Genomic DNA, 25,860 nt, shown 5'->3' with positions numbered 1-25,860 from the left:
TATTTTCATCTAAATGGAAACACAACTTACAAAACTGACATGGTGGAAGAAGGAAGTAGGAAGTGGAACTAGTGATTGAGACCGTTAACTCCTCAGGAAAAGGTTATAGTGATTTGAAATGGATCAGAGGGGTTTGTATCTGCTGGGCCGTGTTCCAGACACCTCATGCATGTGACTTTTTAAATACATAAAGACATTTTAAAAAAACATTGTCCAATGGATGAATGTGACATCCTCTTTTCCACCCAAGCTGTCATCTGAATGGTAGTTACGTAGTAGTAGTTAATGTAGTTAATTAACACCTAAGCCTCAAATTTGTTTTGCTGATTTTAACCATCAAAGGGCCAGAAAATGTCCTTTTTTCCAGAATAACTCTCAATATCTGGCATGTTAAAACAGTGTATTAACAATTTAAACTGAAGAAAAAATATTATTGAGGAAAAAAAACACTGTCGTACACGAACACCAGATTTGGTGTGTCAAATTTGAATGGTGAACAGTGTAAAACATATTTAATATAACGTTTGTTTGAGTCTTTGTCTCACTGTGCAAAAACAGGCCAAAAAATAAAATGGAAACTATATATACAGGGGTTTTTCCAACTTTTTCCTCTCGACAAAGATGCTGATTCGCCGTAACAACCACGTGTTGGCTTTGATGCGCAACTTCTCCGCTGTCAGAAACCATGAGATTTTTTCCCGATCGAGTAATTGCGGTAATGCAAAGTGTGGTAGCGCAAACGTGTTAAAGGGTTAATAATATAATTTATTTGCCTGAAAAAAGAGATTTCTCAATGTTAAAGTCCAAGTCAAGCTGACAAACCAATAAAAACATGGTCTATATTTGTTCATATAAGTAATTGTACTGTATATATAGTAATTTTGCTAAATATTTAAGCCTATTACAAAAAACTGAAGACAATATTTAACATCAACTTAATGAATGCAGTCACATTTGCGTTAACACTGTTTAAGTCCAACTTGAGTTCCTAAAAAATCAGTATTTGTGTAAGAGCAGAGTCTTCTGCAACACTGTGTACTGTGTGTGCAACGCATGTGACCAAACACTCGTTTTAATGAAATGTCTGTCCTCTCAGACGTCTTTGAATCTTCCTACTGAAGCTCTGATTTATTCTTTTAATAGAACAACAACAGCTCGAAGCAGCTTTGTGCGCATAAGCAGCCAAAAGCAGGAGGGACTTCTGAGGCTCTTCCCGAGGAGCCGGGGTCCAAGCGTCTCCAATTTGTTTGTCTGTGCCCAGGGATCCGTCCACCTCACTCCTGAAATGTGCTTCCTGTTTTTTTACAAAGAGAAAACAAAAACAGCTCAAAGCAATAAGGGGAGATACTGTGTATAATGTGAGCAGCAGCAGCAGCAGCAGCAGCATGTGTGTGTCCTGGTAGCTCAGAGATAGTTCTGGCTGCAGAGGCAAAAAACAAGTGTGGAAATGAGGTCTTGCACAGTGATGTCACTTCATCATGTCTTCCACAAACCAAACATTACTGATCATACATGCTATCGGTTTTCTAAAGGCAACTTTCATTTATTAACCTGAGTCCAGTGTTTCTACCTTTGCATCCAACTTGACTGATGACAACATCATTTCAGTTTACTCTCATAAAGGAGCAAAGAAACCTGAGAATATTCACAACTGAAGGAATTATACACTGTATGTTATCACAACAGTGCAATGTACAAACATTATATCAACATACTGTATCTTGCATAGAAGTAGACAATGTAATTGGTAGGATTAATAATTTATATGGTCCATTATTGCAATTTTCTTTTAAATAATTGGCTTTTATTGTTTAAATAATCCACCAAATATTAATTAATTTATGCAAGTTAACACATGTTGGTCTCTGGAATCTTGAGAAATGCTTCTCCATTAAAACATTATGAATAAATCGTTTATTATAATTTTTGGTTACCTGTTTCACCTTTTTAATATTGTTTTTATTTTAAATATGTAAGTGCACTACAAGTGCAGACCCAGGTTGGATCTGGGTCGACTAAGAGTGGGTCTACTCTTTACTTAAATCAAGCAATTTTATGCATCGTTTGTTGGACGATGGATGGATGGATGATGGATCAGATGAAGGACAAAAAAAGAAAAGCAGTCAAACATATCGGCCAAAAATGTCATCCGCCCTACTTTTTAAAGAACAGTATTGGCATCGACTGTAGAAAAACCCACATCAGTCAACGTCTACTATTGAATTTCTGTAATATTTCTATTGAGGACAATGATATCTCTACATTATATCTTCTCTCCTCTCTGTTTTTTACACCTTCCCCTCTCTCGTCCATGATTGAAATCACCTCCATATGCTCAGCTTTGTTAGAGCAGGTGGAAAACCGCAGGTGGACCCGAACCCCTCCCCCTCAGACTGGCCGTGGTCCCGCGCACTCAAATTCATGTCGCCACGCTAAGCAGCGGAGGGAGGGGGCGCTCTGCAGGAAGTTATCTTTCATGTCTGTGACCAGGTGGTTCGCTTGAGTCACCTCACAGTGGCCTTGAAGCAGGACACAGATCCTTTGTTGTGTTGTGAGGCTCTTTTCTCCCCCCCCCAGCCTACTCATGGTTTCATATCGTCAGGTTTTTAGGAATGGATTAGGAAATGTTTGCGGTGCACTTTAGCACTTTGCTGATTTACCGAAAGGAGCTGAATGAAGTTGGAACACGAGGACGGCACAAAGGGGCTCTCTGTGAGGAACGAGTACTTGTTAAGAAAAAAAAATCACCCGTTTGAAACAAATTATACGGAGCTTAATTTCAGTGTTCTGGGATACTGGTGACATTTGAAGAGAACACGAGCCTCGATTGGATCCATAGGTGTTACATTCTGTTTCAGTTTTTCCATTTAGTGTTCTGCAAATATCTGCAGTCGGGTGCCTTCAGAATGCTTTACGGTGGCAGCTGTGTGAGCTCACTCTGCCCCGGGCTAGTCATCGTGTGTTCAAGTCAGAAAACACGGACTCAAGGGCCCTCACATTTCTGCAGAGTGTCCTGGACCAGTTTACAGCTTAGGATCCAATGAATCAAAGCAAAGAAAATGGTACAAGTAAATACTGTAGATATAGTCTGTGTGTGTGTGTGTGTGATTCCCTCGCCTCTTTTGGCTTAAACATACATAAGTTTCTCTTCTGTTGAACGAGTTGTATATGAGAAGCACTAGATGCATGCGCTTAAGCAGCCGGGGGAACATGCCGAGGGGGAGGACGATGTGAGACGACTGCAAAGTTTTTATAAATGGATAAAAGAAGCCCTTTATGGATGCCGTTGAGGATGTGCTGAGAATAAAAGGAAATCAGAGCACATGACAAGACTCCTTGTTGGCTGTCTCAGCGCACAGACCTCCTCCGCCATCTCGGTTACCTTCATGCTACCTTTTTTTGGGAATCTAAATCTCTGCAAAGGTCAAGGAAGCTTTAACGCGAGGCCATTGTGTTGCGCAGAAGTAGCGCTGCCTTCTCTGTCTCCTCTCTTATCTTCAGCACACAGCTGACGTCTCCTGAATAATTCCATTTGTCCTACTTTCAAGATCGTTCCTCTCTCTCTCTTTTGGGAATTCACGACTGTCTGCGCTGGTGTGCTATCAGAGAGATGTGTTTACACTCCTTTAACGTGGGGTCTGAAGAGTGTTTGTAATATGCTTTCACCTTGGCTAACAGAGGATGGGACATTAGCCGAGTAAAACTTTATGCCTCAAAGTAAAGTTGAGGCAGAACAGGCAGGTGTGTATCAGGTGGACCTATACTTATAATGTGACTGCACGAGGCATCAGTGGAGAGAAAACAATCTCTGACAGAACCAGATCTTGGATCTTGTTCAGGGGGTTTCGACCAGGGTGTTATTGCTTTTTAACTTTATCTTGATTTGCCTGACTCTCTGAATGTCATTCTGCCACTTTCCATCGCATTGCAACAGTAATTTGCCAGCGCTTAAATGCCAATGGGAATTAGTATTTTAAGCTCTAAGCTGATGATTTCTTTTTCTTTTTTTTGAGTAGCATTGATATTAGAAGTGTCAATCCACTGTGTCTTCACTCCCCTGGAGCTAAAATCACTCTTGTTCTCCGTAGTCTCTGGTGTGGGTTTTGAGTGTTTTACAAAGTGAAACAAACTGAAGTTTACTATGGGGAAAGGCTAAGTGTGCGACATACAACACTATTCTAGCACAGTATAAAAACAGGCTGCATTAATTTTATAGCAACAGAGCTAAGCAGAACTGCTACGAGATGCATTAAACGGACCTCGTAACTCTCATCACTTCTGCAAACACACTTGCACTCCACCAACCGAACGCCTGCTTCTGTTGGTCAATATTTTTGGTCAAGATTTTTATTGGCGTCATTCTGTACAGAGCTGTGGTCAACCTTGGTTGTTGCCATCTTGTGATAATCGATGCACAATTGATGAGGTAGTCATGAGCACAGTTCTGTATTTCCTAAATATTGCCTTGAATTTTTATTTTTTATTTATAGAGAAAACCACAATTTGAATTTTGAAAATAAGTTGCTAATCATGTCATGTCATCTCCCCGTGTTTTCCATTAACAGAAAAATCCACCTATGATGCCTCTGGCTCCTCGTCTCTCCTGAGTGACCCCGCTGCCACAGCTGCTCCTGCTCACCCATCGACTGGCCTGTCCGTGGCGGAGGAGGTGCCTTTCTTAGCCGCCCGCTCAGATGGTGACTCAGAGCTGGCGGGAGGAGGTTTATCAGGGCAGCCTGCCTTTTCGTCTGTCTTAACTGTCATGGCGGGAACTGTCAAACATCCTGTGAGCCTTGATCAAAGTAGAACCTCGCCGACGATCACCAAGGACGAGACCCACACCACCAAATGGCCTTCACATAGTTCCAGCGGCTCCGGCTCAGAGATGTCTTCTTCTTCTTCGTCGTCTTATGTGCGAGATAGAATCCCCGCCAGCTCAGGTCTGACTCCCAGCATGCCTCACCAGCACACTTCACCACGTCAGGCTGTTACTTTGTCGTCCCCATCACATGTGTCCGTCTTCATGGACGTAAAAAAGAATGAGAATGTCTCATCCTTTTCATCATCAACAGCATCACTGTCATTATTTCCATCACCAGCTCCATCAACCTCCTCCATGTTATTATCTCTACTCTCTCTGTCACCTTCCACTGAGCTGATGAACAAAGCTCCGTCCTCTCAGGGTCACAGGACTGTGTTCAGCGCTGCACGTCCAACAGAATCCGTTACGTTCTCACCAGCAATGCCTCTTAGTAGCACAGACAGTTCGACAGCAACTGCAGAACACACAACTCATTCAGGACAGGGATGGCGACGCACATCAACCGAATCATCACACATCAGCAATAAATTAGCAGAACAACAACTTTACGCAACCACTGATAAAATCCATGGAGTTGCATATTCAAAAGTAATGACGACACCGGCAATCAGCTCATACAGAACATCGTATTCTTCTTCTAACACTGTGCATGATCCTTTTAAGATTTTAGTCAAACCCACTGAGATGCACAACTCGGGTATGAACTCTGTGTCAGCCAGTAATTTGAAAAATAGCACCTTGGTTCGCTCCAATCAAGAGAGTCAAGCTGTTGAAATGCAGCAGGAGTTGTCACAGGAGCCCACATCAGCACTGTCGTCTGCCCCTCCTAATGGCTCTTCCGTTTCCAGTGATGTCGCACAGCAGATGGTAGATCGAACGGCACATGCAGAAAAGACGGATAGTCAGACTTTTGTTCACAAACGGGACGGACATGCAGTCACATCACGCACTGTAAATCCAACTGTATCACCAGCAATGACTCTCAAACCCACTGCGTCTTTTTTAACAATTTCCTCTGGTGCAAAATCTCTCTCAGAAAGTGCAATCACAAACCTGACGCCTATCGACTCTGGCATGGTGTCCTTGGAGCATTCGTCTAATCGTGGTGATTTACGGATGGCACCAGGTCATGGCCACCCTGCAGTTTCTGTCATCAATATAAAAAATAAACTAGCGGGAGCTGAGCTTAAATCTATTTCCACCCAAGCTCACCAGAATAACTCACTCTCGCACACGACGAAGACGCGGCCTGAGTCCACCGCTGGTTTGATCGCCAGAGCGGGAACAACCTTCTTCACAACAGGGTCACTTAATCTGCAGAGTAATGTCACCGCAAACCTTCGACAATTTGTTACACAGAAAACGTCGCCCCGTGGCATAATTCCGAAGCATATAGGATGGACCGCGCTAAAAATATTCTCCTCTGACAGTGGGACTGTGTCTCTTTCTGGTACAGCGTTGCCAGCTGGGTCAGCAAAATATATGACCTATAAAAGTGTGCATGGACATTTTTCACAGCCCTCTCGACCTACATACCCATTGCCGTTGTTTCGCAGCCCGGATCACAGCGCAGGTGAAGGCCTGACTGGCAGTAGTGAGGTTAATTCTGCAGACCAAACTGAAGCGCCATTAATGTCTAAAAAACCTGTTCAAGCCACACCTTTTCTTAATTTCCTCCATGAATTTTATACAACATCTGGTCTAATGCCATATGACGATAAATCTCAGCAGACGCTGTCCTCAGGTGAAGTCTCTCCCTACGATAAAAAATCGGAGGGCGCCGGCCTCGGTAAACCTTTGACATTCAAGGTGCAAACTAATGCAGGGAATAGTAAATCGTCTCCGTCCTCCACTCTTCACATGTTGTACGGAAAGAGCTCTGCAGAGACTTTAGTTTCTCCTTTATTTAACAGAAAGGAAGAGTCTCCTCTAATCAAAAGCACCTTGTTTTACACATGGAGTGTTCCTTTAGGGCGGTCCACAACACAGTTCCCGTCTTTAATGACTACAGAAGATGCTTTAATGATGAATAAAGGCTCAGATGGTTCGAACAAAGCATCTCCCACTGAACTCTCCCTTTCTCAAGTAACTTTTGATGGTGGATTAGGCGCTTCGATAAGTCTTTCGCGAAAAGACGGTGTGACAGTGATGGGCCCTCGTGAGAGGTCTTCTTCTTCTTGGTCAGAAATCACCACAACACTGAGGACAAACTCCTCTCAGCGCGCTCAGGGACCCGCCGTCATTGTGAGTAGTAATAAATCAAAGCTTTATTTAGGCACAGAGACGGCCAGTCCCTCCACTGCTTCCTCTGCAGCAGCCACTTCCTCCAGTGATGGACAAAACAGCATTGAGACGGTGAGACCTATTCTCAGCTTTGGCACAAAATTAATGGCGCCATATAAAAGGTGGAAAGCCACCAAGCCGGCGTCTTTTCAAAGCAGCACTTTTGACTCAGGAATGACACCCAGTGGCTTTGATAGGGCAAATTCTAATTTAATACCAGATGGCGCATCATATGAACACCCAAACCTGGAAGACACACAAGAGCATAGAATGCATATATTGAATTCAAACGATCCAACACTCGTCGCCAGTGATCCCTATTCAGTTCATCCAACTGTTGGAGGATATCCATCGCTTACATATGGTAAAGGAACATCTGATTATAAAGAACAGAGCATGACGTTGTCACTAGCTGCTTTAAAATTTGGTGCTGCTGTCAGTTTACGGCAAATAGTGACGGCAAACACTGGTGCTCCACCAGTTTGGGGTCCAGATACATCTGCTCCCCTCACTCACATATCTACTGACTCTGTAACTTCTTCACGAGACGCTCCGCTTGCATTTGCATACAGGAGCATGGCCACGAGACCTCCAAACACACCTGTGCACAGTTTCACTGACACCGACCATGTGCGTGACACAAGGGATTCAGAACCGAACGAGTTCACCTCACCAAGAGAGCGGATGCTATCATCATCAGATGCTTCTTCACCATCACACTTCTCAGCTTTTCACCTCACCACCTCTAAAGCTTCATCATTACTGTCTCCATCATCATCATCAACATCACGTTCAGCTGATGTGACATTGTCATCCAAACCAACCGTCTTCTCTGCCATTGATTCAACTCCTCCACCACCCCCACCTGACTCCCTTTCATCCAGTCTGATTTTAACAGATTCTGAGTGCCCTGAGTGTACGACTGACGTGTCTGTTGTCCTTACAGAGGCAGGGACAGGCGAGCCTAACACGGGCACGTCCAGAGCAGTTGCACTCCCTTTCCTCAAAGAAAAAGAGGTCCATCTGTCCCCCTCTCAGTCAGCGAGAACAACACTTTCTGCTGGGCCCTCTGAAAGGACATCTCAGGTACCGCCTCTGCGACCGGACACCACAACAGCCTATGTGAAGCTCGCCTCCACAAGCGTAGCTTCAACCGCTACAACTAAAAACACAACCACCTCCATGCCTTCCCTAAACGTTACCACTGGAAGCACGCAGTCCACCACCACTACCACACAACCGCCAGCACCCGTGACCAGGAGGGTTATCACCACCACCACCACCACCACCACAAACACCAGGACTCAAACCAGCAGAAGAGCATTCACTCCTCTGATCTTCAGAACAAGCCCACCCAGGGCAGCCACGACTGCCTTCATCTCCCCGTTCACCACCACCACAGAGGCTCCGCCGCAGCAGTGCAACATCACAGAGAGACTGTGGGTGAAAACAGGTAAACCAGTTGTTCTAATAATACCGTGAATGAAAAAAAGTGAACTTGCATTATTTTAACGTCTTATTGTAACTGTGTATTTGTTAGTCGTCTCGATCTATGTGAGAAGAAACAGGCTGGACAGCATCCAGAGGCAGAACCTTCGCAGGGGACTCAGCCAGGGCCTCCGGAAAGCTCTGAATGACACTTCTGCTCAAGCACAGGTTAGACTTTATAATTCCCGTTAAAGCGACAAGTTCTGTGGGTCTGGAAAAGCCAACAGTATCAGGCTACACTGATACATTCCACCTCCTCATGTTGGCCCTTTTGTCAAAGGCTCTGTCCCCAAAACACTACTAGTCATTGTCTATAATAAGACCGGGGATTTTGGCTGCACTTTTCTGACATTTTTCCGCGACTTGCTTGCTAACTTGTGGTTATCAGCTCTATTTCAGCAGTGAATGCTTTTCCAGCTTGTTACGTGCTATCACATTTTGGAAAGGATTCTCTTTGACAACTGCAGAACAGGAGAGGACGTGTTGGGAACTTGACTATCGGAGCTATCTATTCAATCTTAACCCGAGCAAGTGCCTAGCAGCTAATTACTGAAGATATCACAGTCATGGGCTGCAGGGTGTGTGCAGGTTGCCAGGTTAGTTAATGACAGACAGGTTCAACACCATCATTCTGGCTTTAATCACTGAAGAAAAAACATAATCTGTTTATCCATATGCATAGACCTAAAATGAGAACAACACTAAAACAGTTAATGGTCCGTAATGTAGTTTATCAGCGTGGGGTAAATTAGAAACTTAAACCAATAAGGACCCCCATGTAGGCTACATGAAAAGAGATGAGGACTAATATAGAAATTAGGTTGACTGAAAGTGTCCCAGAAAGCAGTGGGTGAAGTCACATATTTGTGAAACTCCAAAACTATAGACGTAGGACTGTAGCTGTGAGTGTGTGTTCCTCTGTTTGTGAATCTGTACAAAGTTTTATCGCAGGAGTCAACACGACACATTTAATTGAACAAAAACTTAGGAAACCAATCTACTTTCAGCATTCCCCCCCCCTCCTAATAACACAAACACACCCTGTGCACACACACCAAAATAATCCTTGTGTCTGTAGATTTAGCCATTCTGTGCCAAAAATGGCTCCCACTGGGCCAAATCCATTCCGTAAGCCTCTCATACCTCTCAGTGTGCGTCAACAGCAGCTCTTACTTATAAGAAGATGTGAACGTACAGTCAATGTGATGTAGAAATATTCACGTGTTACTGTCTTAGACAGAGAAAGGAGGATTTCTTACACGGAGAGACGTTAGACTGACGTAATTGGATGCTGCAGACAACTGAACTGAACTGAATTTGTTTGGAAAAGGACACATCTGAGTGCTTTTGTTGAGAAATAAGAGAATCTCTCCTTATCTTAAGGGGCATGTAGTGTCTTCAGAGTGTTCCAATCATGAGCAAGTGTTTATTACTTGCGTGTGTGCATATTTCTGTGGATCTGTGTGTGTGTGTTCCCTTGCATGTTGGCGATTTAGTCAAACACCCCAACGTGTTTCATTTCCCAGTGTGGAAGCATCAAATAACAGGAGAGCGGGTGAAGTGTACTCTGCCTGTGTGAAGGTCAGTGATCTCACATGTTCAATGTGAGGCACTCTGTAGTCTCTGAAGGTGTCTTGCTTCAGTGCACTCCTGTCACCCGTTTCAACGTCGCATGGGTTCCTTTTAGCAGCCCCGCGCTCTCGTCCAATGGGGAGCAAGATGTTCGCAAGGGTAATTGCTTCTGTGTTTAATTATAGGGTTATAAATGGTTGGGAGGAGAGTGATGTGCCACACTCATGCTTAAAAAGACGATGAGAAATGGACTAAATGAGCTGGAGCTGGAAGACAAACACAAGTTTGAACCTGTTAAAAAAATAATACATGTACTGCTGTAATGTTTTGTTGTTTTTTTTTACTTTGGGCTCTCCGGTGACTTTACGCCGTTTGAATGTCAAAGTGAGATATGGTGTTGGCAGTCTTTCATAGTGGGTCTGTCACCAATCTTTGGCTTGGTGGAAATCGAATCTCTTAATAACACCTTCACATGGGTGAAGCCTGAAGAGATAATAAAGGGCTCTTTTTACGGAGCTCATGAGAAGGCTGAATTGTGCTGAGGCAGAGCGGTGACTCGCAGCTACTCAGAGACTGTAGCCTCTCAGTTTGGCCATCGGACCCCTCGTCAACTTGGGCTTCTTCCTGATGGGTTTAGATAACAGACCTGAATAATTTCATCCCTCTCTCACAGACACACGTGTGTATTAGCTTTTGTTAAATTGTGAATACACTCTCCCAGACCAAACCTCGAATATGTAAGAGGTAATAGTAGGTTGCACTTGCAGATATACTGTACGTCGACCCCACAACACAGCAGTCACAGTCAATTGTGGAACTGGGAATTTTGGCTGCACTTTCTCTGCCATTCACTTATTTCTGGCAAACGTCTCCGCTTCAGTGTTTAGCTGAATAATCGACCCCACTGGTATGTTTTAAAACCTATCAATATTGGTGGAACAGGCGTGGTTGTTGAATAATAGCGTAAATTAAGGAACAATCACTATATTTAACTAATTTTTCATTTAACTACCATTAAACTAACCAAAACATTCCACTTTAATTTAAAACTTTTACTCATATTATTCATTTCATAGACCTAGATTTTTTTTAGCCTAAAAGACTAAATTTGACCATAGAAAGTCACACACACACAGTTTAAACACATTTATTATCATTTTGTGGTTACAGTTCAACAAAATACACAGATTTCACATTTGTCCATGAAATTGAGAACTCAGAGAGACCTGACACCTTTGAGTCCAAAGTGAAGGAACACAAGCCTCTTTGTCCAAAACTCTCTGTCTGTCTCATGTCTCGTTCATCTCTTACTTTGCTCTCTCTCCCTTTCTCTCTCGCTGTATATCTGTGTTACACAATCACCATCTCCTGGTCCTTATGAACTCATTAGCAGATAGTAGCACTAAGTGCTGCATCAATCTATTACAATTTAATTTAATGTCTTGTCGTTCAGCTCGTTATGATGACTGAGTGACACACCGTTAAAGGGACAGTTCGGGTTTTTTGACGTACTGACACATGGCTAAGTGATACATGTCACCTGGGCTGGGAATCAGCTTGAGATACAGACAAACATTCTCTCTGAACACTTAATACCGACTTTGTAAACAGAAAATTGTCAGATTGATAGATACATGCTGTAGCCAGAATGCAGCCACGGCATCTACTGCAAATGATTAAGTCCATCTCTCAGAGTTTCTTAAAATATTATACACATTCAATTTATTTCCTCCCAAATGTTTTATTCGATTGAATCTAAGCTTGCTTCATTTCCAAGTTACACTGCACTCACGGGAAAGATTTTTGAAAGATCAGAAGTTAAGCCCAAAGTGCTACAGCATAAATGATTTTAAACAGTAATCTGAACATGTATTAGAATTCTGTGCTAAATACAGCTTTCATCTTCATTAAAAAAAAATAAAAAATCCTATCCATGGTTGATGAAGAGCAAATAATTAAACACGGAAAGGTTTTATGCCTTAATTTAATGCCTGTTTTTGTCCGTCACTGCTGAGATGTGCTAAGCCAGCAACTTTTATTTATGTCCTCGTCCATCTTTTATTGATTGAGCTGCTGCCTTATTGAATTATGCAGAATAACAAACTGGATAACCAAATAAAACTCACAAAATTGCCACTAAATCAAGGTTTTAGCTAAGGCAATCTGTGCCGAAGTCACAAGCCAGCTTCCACTTGAGCATTTTACTTTAGCTGTAACAGAGAGCACAGTGTGTGGCAAAGAGTGATTTCCATGCTGGAGTGCAGTGTCTCGGGCCGGACTGCAGTGTGAATGCAGAGATCATAAATACACAGCCATACAGTGTACAAACATACCGTGCTGTGTTTGTCAGGCTTGTTTTGTAGCTACAACCTGCATTAAAATACAAATTTGCTGTGCCAAACGTATGTTCACACCTGATGCTGAATGTGGTCAGAGACTACATCTTGAAACACTCTACCAAAGGAGACACTGAGACTGGTCTGGTCTTAAAGGAACATTTGTGGGTGTTTTTTTTTGTTTTAAATTGAGGTATATGTTGAAGTTATGAATAGGCAGTGTGTTACAATGGGTTACAGATTTGGGGATTAGGCAAATTAGATGCTCTAAATTGACCGTAGGTGTGGAAGTGGATGGTTGTTTGTCTCTATATATGGCCCTGTGATGGACTGGTGACCTGTCCAGGGTGTACCCCGCCTTCTGCCCTATGTCAGCTTGGACTGGCACCAGCGCCCTGTGACCCTCATGTGGAGGATAAAGTATAAAAATAGTGCCAACGAAAAAGGCTCTTGTTTGAAAACTTGTTTTCTCTGCTGTCCCCATTCACGGCAAAATGATACTTCAATCGTGATCTGGTTCTTCCATCTGAATATTTGTCCACTGTATGTCACACATTTTGTGACCCGCCATGAGCAAACTAACAAGTCGGCCCAGCACAAATGTGTATTTTTTTGAATATGCAAGTTGTAATTTCAAAGAAGCCACTTAATGTTTCAAATCACAGTTTTGGGGGTCTTAAAACATACAAACTTTGTGTTTGAAAGGCTACTGCTGCTGCTGGGAGGCTCCTCACTGTTACTGCTGCCTCGAGAAGCTGCGTGTGTTTTCACCGTGGAGTGAACATGGACAAAGAAAAACACATTGCAGAAGAACTAAATCGTGGCTTTTACAGCGCAAATCTTTGGCTGTACTTCTTAACAAAGACAGAGGCTTCTGGTCATGCCGACGCCTGCTATGCTAGCGGACTTTATCGCTAACACGTTAGCATTTAAGATAGCGGACGTTATCGCTAACACGTTAGCGTTTAAGCTCAGCTAGTGGGCTTTATCGCTAATACGCTAGCATTTAAGCTAGTGGACTTTATCGCTAACACGTTAGCATTTAAGCTAAGCTAGCGGCCTTTATCGCTAATACGCTAGCATTTAAGCTAGTGGACTTTATCGCTAACACGTTAGCATTTAAGCTAAGCTAGCGGGCTTTATCGCTATTACGCTAGCATTTAAGCTAGCGGGCTTCATCATCACAAACTTTCTCCAGAGCTTTACATAACAAACGGAAGGATTATTTAGCAGCCGAAAGAGAGTGGAAGGACATGTTAGTTTTACCTAAATAACGCCCATTACTCCACAACCGCCGCCCCCCCCCAAATATCCCTTTAAGTTACTCTTTGCAATCAGCCACATTCAGTGTGCTATTAACTGACTTAAAAAAAGGACAAATACAAGTAATTATCTATTTTTACTCCTCAGGTGGAGACTGTGTTCGGCTCTCCCAACATGACTGTGGCTTATCACGTGACTGGAGGGGACATGGTCTACTCCCCCTCAGTTGTGCTGGAAGGCTTGAACTCCTATGGCCGTGATAAGCTGATTGCTGACCTGCGACAGTATCTCCCCATGGTAACAGCCCTGCCCCTCCCAGCTGCATTATGGAGACCCAGCGCAGCTACAGGCTTCCAGCTGAAAACAGGTCAGCCATCCGTTGAGCTCAGATGGTGCAGGAGAAAAATTGAGTGGAAACTAGGTTTGATTTAAAAATAAAATAAAATCTAGCGACATCTGACGATGAAATGACAGTACTGCATTGCAAGTTAAGACAAAAAAAGAGAGGAACACACTTGTTCTTGTGTTGCAGTGCTGCAGTTTGTGGGAGCAGGTGATAATCCTCGCTCCTGTAGATTCTCTCAGATGATGGAACGGCGGCTGGAGAAGGTGTTTTCAGAAGCGCAGGCCAAAGTGCTCAGCACTAACAGCAGGCTCTCTGTTCAGGTACTGTCGTGGAACAAGTGTGTCATCCTTAAAACACTGTGTTGATCTTCGCCTTATTCTGGTGTCATTGTACTTCAATAGATTTCCATCAAAGCATTTAGCAGACTCTTTTATCCAAAGCGTAGTCTTGGAAAGAAATCCACTAGATAAGAACAGTGTACTGACAGAGGGTGCAGTAGGAGATCATGTATAAAAACAAAGCAACAAGTCACTTAGAGTTGAGGACAATAGGTCGACATTAGAATAGGTAGAACATCAACACATATGCTCCTTGACACGTCAACCCTGCCCTGTGTTTTTGACTTGACAGCTACAAATGGATGCAAATTGTGTGCATTTTCCGTGTAAAACTCTCCCATCGGGCGTTTGGCATTTAAACAAGACCTCCTTCCAGCGATGTTAATTAATTATGTTTAGTGAGGCAGTGTTTGTATTAATTTTAATCAGCTACCACTTCAAAGTGCACACTGTATTAAAGCTAATTCGACGGTCGTGCACGGGTGGAAAAAAACAACAAAAAACTGATACTTGAGTATTTTGCACTCTTTTCATGTCTTGCCAGTTTCCCACTGCTTCTTGGTGAAGTCAGTCTTTAATATCAACTGAGTTTCTTTCCATTTCATTTTGTTCCACAATATTTCCCCTATTATTACAGAGTTGCACATTACAGAAATGGAATGTGTTGTGTGTTTTTCTCTATTTTCTCATCTTTCTCTGAGCCTGTGCTCTGCTTGTTTTTCTCCCAGATGCTGAGTGTCACCCAAGCAGCAGGCTCTCCTGCTGTGTCATTGGTCTACACTGTGAGTAATGGCACTGTCTTCCTTAATGGCACCACTGCCTCGAATCTCCTCGGTCAGCTGTCAGCTGAACTGGTCGGCTATTTCCTCTTTTATCCACCACTTATCATCGCTGAGCGTAAGTAACAATTTGCATTCTGAAGTACATCTGTTAGTCAGGAATAATTGAACGACGTTACAAAGGGAGACAACAGAAGTAGATCTTGTGTCTTGGGAGTCATTTGTTTTGCCGGATACAAATTAGATTCTACAGACATTTTGTGTAATGATTTACTTTTTCTATTTATATTTTAAAGTGAAATAGAAACTTGGTACAATTTTCCATCTTTCCTTTTTACGCACACAAAAAAGTGAATTATTTAATGGTTTTATGAGTGCAAAGTGATAAAACCGTCATAACCGCGGTTGATTTGATTAAGTGAAAGTGGTTGTTTTATGAGCTTTTCTTTTTTAGTTCACATGGGCTGTGTTTTTAACAAAGCAGTCTGACTGATTTCCAGTCTCTCAGTTAGTTCAGCTGCTTTTATGATCACAGGGATACATTTTTAAGTACAAAACAGGACAATCAGACACAACCTCCTAAAGCTATTACATACTGTCATTCATGCAGTGTCAAATCAATCATCATAATCTCAAAACATGCCTTTAATAATAATTTATTTTTCTCGAAATAGAACCAGAATTGACCAAATAGACGTCACGCTGCATTGAAGACCTAAAACTAGTGATAAAGACCATAAACTCTTCAGTAAATGTTTACTGATGCTATAATTCCAATGATACTTCATAGACTTTAATATAAGCACTTCTTTCTTGAAGTGGAGTCATTTTTTTGGGGAAAAGTCGGAGTGGGCAACATGATCTTAACATGATCTTAAAATAATATCATATTCCGTCATGATATCACAATAAAAATGTTAGTGATGATAGATAGTTCACAGAATTTCAAAATAAAAGTGTCTGCGTTGATATGGAACAATATATAGTTCATAATAAAAAATCTATTTATGATGCAAAATTAATCTTTTACTTGAAGAAACATGAAGAAATAACTCCCTTATAACTTGACATCATGTGGCCTGAGGGCCGTGGGTTTGAGACCACTAGTCTATGGATTAGACAGACCCCTTGACAACCTGGCCAATAGCTACATATTCCAAAAAATAGGTACCCAAACCTGTATAATACCTTATCATACACTTATATATCAATTAAACCATCTATATTGCCCAGCTGTTGTTAAGCATTTTGCCACTATTGTTATCGTATAATGACGGACCCATTTAAACATTATCAATTGAGCCAAGACAAAAATCAGCCCGTGTCTTTCGTCTTGCCCTCCTTTGCGGTTATGCTCAGTCTGAAGCTCTGTCTATGTTGGAGGTATCCTCCAAGAAAAAAAACAAATGAAAAGTGACAGCGAACCAGCAGGAGTCTAAAGAGCGAGCCCAGCTGTGTCCCAGTGTGCAGCCTGGTTCTATCCCCACCAGTGTATCTGGGGAAGTATGTGTATATACTGCTCAGCAGAGGGAAGACGTGGCAGATGCAGAACCCTGACTTATAATGAGGCGTCATTTGTATTGTGCTTCGCCATTCCCTTGAGGTGAAGAGTCACAGATTGCTTGACCTTGTTCACAGTGCATTCAGAGTAAACATTCGGCAGCAGCTGAAATGGAGTTTCAAATGTCACATGAATCCGTTTGCTTATGCCGCCATGGTGGCAGGAAAAGCTGCTGCCGACAGTGCCAGCTCAAGCAATATATCGCAGAACTTAACAGAGTGAATATATCCAACCGGGTGCTTTTCACGAGTATGTAAACAGCCAGAGTGGACTTAATTCTGACCTTGTTTTCCCTCGTCTGACTCAGGAGAAGGCTTATATTTTGCAATAACAGCTTGTAAAATAAACAAGATATTGAAGTTCATTAGCTTTGGATTCTGTACCTTGTAGAATGTTTTTTTACGGCAGTAATCGAACTTTGCCTTCTCTTGGGATCTGTGGTGATTTGGTCAAATGTTTGCTTGTCTCTGGTATTCTGGGGCACAACAGCAATGCACCACCTTTACTTTGCAATAGAAAAAGCTGGTAAGTGAACAAGTTGCCTGACAAATTGTTTTGTATATATCAGGCATGTCCATAGTCCGGCCAGCAGTCCAATCACAATCCTCGGTCAGATTTTGTATGGCCTGCCGCTTCAGTTTTATAATGCATTGTTTATGGTCTGCGAGAGAGTGGGGCAGACAATGTCCCATGTCATCTGCTTTATCTCGGCTGGTAAAGAGTTGTGCTTTGAAACCCAGGCATAACAGACAGATACACACATTCACACCTACTATTGTGTTATTTGACCCCAGATGTGAAAGAAACGCAGAATCTTTTTGTCTTAGATTTGGTTACATTTCCATTTAAAAAGTATTATGCATTTGTATGTTACTTTTACTGTTAAAAAAAGGTCTGGAGGGACCCGGAAATCTTCACATTATCAAATCTGGCCCTGGTGTTTACCTTACGTCAGTGGATTTGAACAGTGCGGCTTCCTGCCAAAATGACAGTATTTTACTTGCGAGTGTTACATGATGGGATTGTGTGACGTCACCTACCGGGAATCTGAAAAGGATTAACTCCATTTACACACAGTATCCTCCCAGAAATGTCCCGGAAGCAGGATTGATGTCCAACAGGAACCAAACTACCCATTTAGTACATGTACTGTGCATGTACAGTAGTTTCCTTGTGATTGCGAAAACAAAAGCCACGGGAACTTGACTTTCAGACGGGGACATTTATTTATCCGCCATTGTGTTAAAGCGATTGCAATCAACAGCGTCCATGTATTCACCCAAACAGGATGCAACACGTCCCGTGTGATGTGATGTGATTGTCCTGAAGTTCCCATAGATAGTCGTCAGATTAAAATCAATCTGCCTTGTACAGTGGCCTTTCAGCACGTTGACTCCGGTCATCTCTGCTGAGTTTGTTTCAGGGCACATCTGATGGAACAGATTAGATTGTATAATCAATATAGTTGTGTCCTTTCTTAAGATTTACCACACCGTGTGTGTGTGTTGAGCTCTGAATGATTCCAAAATGCAACTGGGTTAAGGCATAATTTTGTGCCTGAATGCACCTGAAGCTGCTGATGTTGCTACGCTAATGTGCTGCTCATGCTATCCCTCCTATGTAGACACAGTGTTCCATGTCACATTTTCGAAAGTGAAAGTGTCCCAGCCTCAGTGTCGTGCTTCAGGTCTAAGCGGCAGGCAGCCATTAGCCTGGTTGTGGGTTAAGAAATTGTTCTCAGACCAGCTGCAGTGCTTGAATTCCTCCAGAGGTTGATCTTCCGTGTTTGGTGGCTATGCTAAAATCCTGCTCAGGGTCAAAGCAGCTGCCAAATAAACCAGGCTTTTCCCTGGATCACAACATATTTTTCAAAGCAGTAGTTACGGCCAGAGGATTAACTGGATCTTATCAAACCCCGGGGTTCCTTTCCGGGACCGCATTCCGCGGAGTTTACAACCGGGGATTCATGTTCAGCCGAGGGCTGTTCACACAGGAGTAGGAGGAGGAGGAGGAGGAGGAGGATAGATAATATCTGTCTGACACACTCCACACAGTTTAAGCACCTGCTCAAAACAGAAATGTCTTTCCTCAGTTTGCTTCTGTTCATTGCAGCAAAAACCGCAATTGCAGCTGTTAGGATAATTTAAAGGTCTAGTGTGTAACTTAGCAACTTGTAACTTGTAGTTAAGGACAGTTTATTGCCAGAAAATCACTTTAAAATAAAAATGATTTGATTTTTATTGCCTTACAATAAGTCTGTATTGTATGTATTTTAGGCAAGGGCCACAGTCTTGAGCTGACATTTCACTTTTTGGAAGAGTAAGCTACTCTTGGAAGAACAGCCTCTCCAGTACATGAACGCTGTTGTAGTTGGATCATACAGTATGCTTGGGAAAGTCCTCAGTTTGTTACAGTCTGCACTTTCACCAGGAGAAGACTAACTTTGGTTAGTGGATGAGTGTGATCTGTGTGTGTGTCTTGTTCAGCACCATGGACAGTGCCAAATCACTTTGACTGGTCCTAGCAGCCAGTCCTGAACACAAGCCATTCTATGATTACACGTAACTCGATTGATTCATTGATTGGTTACACAGGTGACTTCTGTGATTATGCACAACAGCGCAGCAGTGGACCAGGTTAAGTCTTCATCGGGTGCGATGAATAGCAGCCACGTTATATGTGCAGGAGATGCGTGGAGGGAAGTATTTCTTTGAAGAACACTGTTCTCTGTCAGGCCGAACAACGCCCCCTTAGCTGCGATATGATCACAACATATCACAGTCTGTCATAAGCGTTTGCTTAATTGACTGATAAACAGCGAGACCGTGTATATCTGATGACAGATTATCGCTCCTTCAGAGTCTGAGACTGCTCTGTTGTGCAGATACTGAGATCCACACACGTGTGTCTTCTATCTTAAAAGAAAAAACGGGGGCTGCGTCTCTTAACTGAAGAACGCAGCTCCTGAGAGTGTCACCGAGGTCAGATCGCAGTTTTGTTTTACACACTGCTTAAGTCAGGATAAATAGATTCTCTGCCAGTGAACGGTGAATTAAAGCTCACTCCGTTTTGTGATTGAATCAAATCAGAAAGTAGAGTTACCTTCGGGCTGCGGGATGATGTAGAAAGCAAAGGAATATGACGAGATGCAAAGAGACTCCAGCAGAGAGCTAAAATCCCTCCACAGAAGACGACACAGAAGGACAGGAGAGAACCAGCGTGTGACGGTGATTCTGTTTGTTTTGTAGCCTCACCGCTGGTGATATTACACGTGAGGTGTAAGCATATGCCGGCAGCGGCTGTCTCCTCACTTCAAAGCCAATTACCTCAGTAAATAATTAACAGTGGGGGATTCTCGCGTCACCTTTAGCTCTGCTCTGACAGAAAAGGCCCGAGATCTCACACCACCACGGAGTGCCGGTTTGTAGCACTGGCTTCCCCGTGTTCCTGTGGTGCCGGTGGAGGACGGACTGTGCTGACATCAGCTCTTTCACTCCGCCGCCTCCTCTGCTCTTCAACATTTTCTGCCGGGTGGATTATAAGTGAGGCTGCTGGCAAAGTCTCATTTTTAGACTTTTAACGGCAATGGAAAAATACAACCTTAAAAAATAAGTTTTGTTTTAATATAAGTTTATGTGTTTGTGGAGCAGACGACAGGTGTTGTGAATGGTTCGGTCCAGATGCACATCATGTGTAATACGTGACATTTGGATTGATTCGAACGCCTTGGAGAGAAAATGTTGTGTTTGCATTTAAATACGTTTGGCTGCATTTGTCTTTCTGTCAAATGCTTAGTTTGTGTTGACCAGCGAGCGATGGGGACAGATGTGAGTTTTTTTTTGGGGGGATTTTTTTTGGATTCAAGTTTTCTTTTGTTGTTTTTTTAAATGTAGATAAAACTTGATTTATTATTATTTTTTGTCTTTCGGCTGTTCCTTTTCACCTCAGTAGATGATTTGCACGTCAGATTCTTATCCAAGCGCAACCCTTCCATGTATACACACTAGATGTTGCCCCTCTGTGGCTGAGGTCAATTAACAGTGTTCAATTAAGAAGGAACAATGGGGATTGGGTACCCCAGCCTTGACCTGGTGAGGACTTGAACCGGCAACCCTTCAGTCACCTTAACTTGGCTTCCCTAAATGTTGTGTTCAACTGTTTAGTTTCAGCTTTCAGTATTTTCCTTTAAACTGTAGTGTGGTGTGATCTAATTTTTCTTGCTACAGGAAAATAAAAGGATGGTAGATACTGTAGATAAGAAAAATTGAAAAATCACTTTTGTAATATTTTTTTGCTCCCTTTTGCAGCACTGGAGTATCACAATCTGAACACCTCCGTTGCAACCCGAGACTTCTGGGTTATTACAGGTAGGATTGTATTCATTGGTAAAAGCGCTTGGCCCTCTTGTGCTACAGTGACCTGCATATAAAGGAACAGTCTTGAACAAATTTAGTGGTTAGTGTGTGACAGACATGTTTCAAACCTATTCAGTTATGAATTCTATTTTTTAAATGCACAGCACTGTCTTGTTGTATCCTATATAATGACAAACAACGTTGTTTTTCTATTTTATTCTAATCTCATACAGGGCACTGTGTTTTAATGCCTATATTCTATTATAAACTGTAGTGAGGAGTAGCTTTCAAAGTCACCCACACTGCTGTATTGTATAATGGATGGGCCTTTCACTTCAGGCCATGTAGCTCTTAACCCTGCACTCACCGCGATGAGAGGCCGAGTCAGTCCAAGGTCATCCCTTAATGAGATTTAATCACACAAAGCAAGACGTACAACCAGTACATCTGTTTTTCAGCTGTTGATAAAAAACAGTTTAAGCCGCTCTGGGTGATGTTTGGCCACTCTGGGGTAGAAAATTAATACACAGTAGCTGATTAACACTGTTTTTTTCTCTCAGACACAAAGACCAACAATAGCAGCTTCTCTGAACATCATTTAGCATCAATGATGATTCTTAGGTGAATAATACATTAATGCAGGTCTGGTAAGGATGGAAAAGTTAGTAAAAGCAGGCTTTTAAACAACTTTTTCCGCCACTGATTATACACAAAATATCCATGTATCCATTTGCTTAAACTCAAAAGTGAGAAAATAGCTGAAAACGTTGTTTTTTCAAACCCTGTTTGGGGTTGAACCCTGTTCAACCCCCATGTTTGGTTTACATGTGACATAGTAATCTTTTCTCATTCGGCAAAAATTGTCGATTCTTTTGTCTTTCCTCCAACAAAGTGACGATATTTAAATGTAACTGTAGTAATTTTGCTGAAAGTTTTCTGGAGATCAAAGACTGTGATTTGACCTCTGGGATTTTTTTTTTATCTTATCAGCATCAGCCAGCATCAGTGCACAGATGTGTAGTTGTGTGCTATCTAAAAAAAGGTAGAATGCAAATGTATGAGTACATTTTAGACCATTCAGAAAGATGAAAAACAGTTTTCATCAAACGAAAGATACAAATAATATGTGCGTTTGTGCTAATATTTTGGATTTTGGTTGTATAAATGCAAAATGATGTATTATACCACGTTTTTTTGGAGTGGAACTGTTCATTTTGACCACCAAACATGATTCTTCAGTGTTGTATGCCTTGTATTTGTTACAGTATTGTGAGGGCTACTTACAGTGAATAGGATGTGAAGAGGAACTTCAAGCAAATAAGACACTGGGTCATCTTAGCCCATGACGGCCTTTTGACGAAGGATGAAACACACACCTCAAACATAATTAAACAGCCCTGTATGAACTAGTTTACTTTAAACATACAATAGACAAAACAGTACTATTTAAAATGACTGATATGCCGTTAATATCCATGCACACTTACTGTAGATTCTGTGTCCCCTTGCCACGTTTCTAATTCTGCCTCTCTCCTCGCTTTGTGTGCTCTCGTTCCTAGCGAATCATTTATCGTCCCTTTTTAACAGCCATCTGGCCGTCCTCTCTCTTTTGTCTACATTTGCAGTGATCCAGGATGTGGATAACGTCAGCCTGGAGGGACAATACCAGAGCTTTGCCAATTTAATGGAGCAGCGGCTGGCAGAGTTGTTTGTGTTGGCAGGCCAGCAGGGCACTCGCTTCAGACGAGCCACGGCCGTAGGAAGCTACACTGTCCAGGTAAGAAGTTCCCGTCAGGACATGCCAGATCTGAGAATTTGTAACAACAATCTCTCTTTTTAGATTCTTACGGAATGCTAGCCAGACGTCTTCTTAACACATTAGTCCAATTTATAATTGTTGGCGTGTTGATACGCAGGCTTGTGTGATTAGTTGTGGTCACCCTGAGGTTGAATGTTTTTTTCTAAGTAACTAAGGAGGCACCATTACCCCCACAACACAGCCCTGTGTGAATGCAAGTTATTGTACATTTGTACCTGCTTTTGTGGAGTCTAAAAACTGTGTAGTCCAGAAAGTTGACAGGAGCCTGTGTCGTTTACGGCTGCTTCATCAGCCTTCATCCTCAACAGAAGCTTTTACATCATGCAGTGCAGTGGTTCTCAAACGTTTGTATACCAAGTACCAGCTGAGAATATACTGAGCTCTCGAAGTCACACCATTCTCGCCAACGTTAAAATACAGTGGCGTATATAGGCCGTGCAAAGTCAGCTACCGAGTATTCACAGGAGGCAGATTTATTCCCAATCAGAAAATCCTCCTCCTCCTCCTCACATGTACTTCACACACTGGTATAGTGAAATTAGATAAGTGAAAAAGATGATTTATTTGTTACTTATTTCACTCTCTATGCACAAATTCAAGTTGTACCACCAGAGGAAGTTCAGTGGTTTATGTACCACATGTTGAGAACCATGGATGTTGAGTGTTTTTCCATGTACAACCTTACACAATTCTTAACAAGCTACTAGGTTACCTGTACAGTATGTTAAACATAACGTATATATATATAAATATACATATATGTTAAAATGAATAACTATGTATATAAAAATGAATGTAGTCTTCCAGATGCAAAAGATGTTCACAGATGTCACCTGCAACCAGGCTCTTATTGGCGCTTTAACATCTATTTTCATCAAAACATGAACCCAATTTCCATTCAAAATTGCAACCAGTAAAGTCGCCCCCTGGTGGCTAACTGCTATTTCCACCCTACTTTCTGTGGTTCACTTTTCAAACCAGAAGACTTTTATGTGTCACACAAGTATTGATCTCTCAAAACATTGCTGTCCCTGTTCCCTGCCTGTTTACATTTGAACAGTGCTATGATAACAAAGTGGTAAATCACTGGGTACCTTCATTAATAACTGACAATCACTGTCTAAGGCAGCAGGAGGCAGTGAGTCAGCACCTCTAGACGGTGTAACTAACAAATCGACTGTCAGATATGTACATTGCACTGTCGTTTATGGAAACAATGTGTTCACTCTTTTCCCAATCAGATGGTGAGCATCCGGAGGGTGTCGGGGTTGAGGAATCCCGCGGAAATGACCTACTATGTTCAGCAACATGGTTTGCCTCTACTGGGGACGTCGGCTGCCAAGGTCCTGAACACGGTGGACTCTCAGACGATCGCCCTCACCCTGGGATACTTTGTCCAACTGCAAGCGGAACGTAAGCACAGCATGCAAAGCAAAAACGCACGATGGAACCGGTGAAGAGAAAAGAAGAAAAAGCTCTTTGCTCTCTCTGAAAATGCTCCCTGCTGCAGGACAGTGCTTGTTTGGGCTGCAGTGCTGCCCACTGCCTTTGTGAAGAGGAGATGTTGAGGATGGGAGGGAGGGAGGGAGGGAGGGAGAGTGTGCTGCATTCTCTCACAGATTGTTTGCCTACAACAGCTGAATCAGGCTTGCAGTATATCAGGTGGATCTGTCGGTCGTGTCACACGGCGTGGGCGTAACGGATGCCTCTGCACATTTCAGCAGGACAAGCACATTATACTTCTGTAGAACAAGTCAACCGGCAATTCGTTTTTTTTTAGAGTTAAAAGTTAGCGGTTGGTAATTCTATAAAAGCAATAGCAGCCGACACAAAAAGAACATTTGATCCAGCGTGATCCCGTCAAAGCTTCATCCCCCGAAACACTGGAAGTCATTGTGTGCAGTGGAAATTGGAATTTTGGCCGCCCTTTTTGCTGCCGTTGTTCTGTGACTTGTTCTTAAATGTCTATCTGGCTATTGTGTGTCTCAGCTGAATGCCGCTCAGGTCAGGCCAGTTAGGGACAAACAGCAAATCAGTCAATGTGGTCCGAATGAAATGACGGATGTACTTATTGCAGTTTGGCAAAGCTGCTATGGCCAGCACCGTGGTTATTTAAGATATAATATATAACAATTCTAATAACACTAATGTTATTTTGATATTTGTGTACTGACATTAGCCAACGCTCTTCCATAGAAATCCATATCTCTGTTCAACGTAACAGATGATTTCATTTTAAACGCCTTTTAATGATGTCGTCCGATGAACTGTCTCTGCTGTAACATCTGCGCTAAACTCTACTCGGAAACATCCAGAAGAAATTCTTCAGTTCTACTATTTAGCCTCGTTCTTTTGTTTTTCTCTTTGTGTATTTGTCACTAATGGATCACAACTAATCGTAGTCGAACAGCAGTTCCCATGGTCTTATGCCGCTTGTTATTGTTTTGCTTGAGAGACCCCTACTGGCAGAAGATAAAAGCTACAAACACTAGCTTTAGTTGGATGTTGTGAAATTCAAAAAAGGAAGTTTTTTGTTTTTCAGCTGTGGTCAAGAACCCTCCTAACAACCTCTGGATCATCGCTGCAGTGTTGGCCCCCATCTCTGTTGTGACACTCATCATCATCATCATCACAGCCGTGTTGTGCAGGAAGAACAAAAATGACTTCAAAGCTGATGCCATCGGTAACCTCAACCCCCGGGCAAAGGTTTGTGGCATTTTTTTTAATCTGCTTGCCCATCAGGAAGATGACAGTCATAAAGATCTGTGTTTGTTTTTCATATTAAAATGTAATGATTTGTTGGCTAGACAAAAATATTGTTCTCTTGTTTTCTGATTCTTTATTACATTATGAACTTTATGAAAATGATTATTAGTTGTTGCCCTGAAGTGGGCATAT

The 25,860-nt window shown here is 42.4% G+C and overlaps 1 protein-coding gene across 2 annotated transcripts in view; it reads left to right on the top strand.

Annotated features, from left to right (window-relative positions):
- Positions 1-25,860, top strand: part of kiaa1549lb (KIAA1549-like b) — a 65,096-nt gene that overhangs the window by 20,128 nt on the left and 19,108 nt on the right. Inside the window, exons 2-11 of one of the 2 annotated variants that reach the window (XM_044030495.1) lie at positions 4,566-4,940; positions 8,052-8,558; positions 8,646-8,761; positions 13,912-14,131; positions 14,297-14,430; positions 15,177-15,345; positions 21,096-21,155; positions 22,769-22,920; positions 24,204-24,375; positions 25,505-25,668. In XM_044030495.1, coding sequence (XP_043886430.1) covers positions 4,566-4,940; positions 8,052-8,558; positions 8,646-8,761; positions 13,912-14,131; positions 14,297-14,430; positions 15,177-15,345; positions 21,096-21,155; positions 22,769-22,920; positions 24,204-24,375; positions 25,505-25,668 — 2,069 coding nt within the window. Of the gene's footprint in view, positions 1-4,565; positions 8,559-8,645; positions 8,762-13,911; positions 14,132-14,296; positions 14,431-15,176; positions 15,346-21,095; positions 21,156-22,768; positions 22,921-24,203; positions 24,376-25,504; positions 25,669-25,860 lie in introns of both variants that reach the window. The other variant, XM_044030494.1, reaches the window with a different exon arrangement.

This window comes from Solea senegalensis, linkage group LG7, assembly GCF_019176455.1.
Source record: "Solea senegalensis isolate Sse05_10M linkage group LG7, IFAPA_SoseM_1, whole genome shotgun sequence".
NCBI lineage: Eukaryota > Metazoa > Chordata > Actinopteri > Pleuronectiformes > Soleidae > Solea > Solea senegalensis.
Note: the sequence above shows the minus strand (reverse complement) of the source record. Positions and strands in the feature narration are given on the sequence as shown.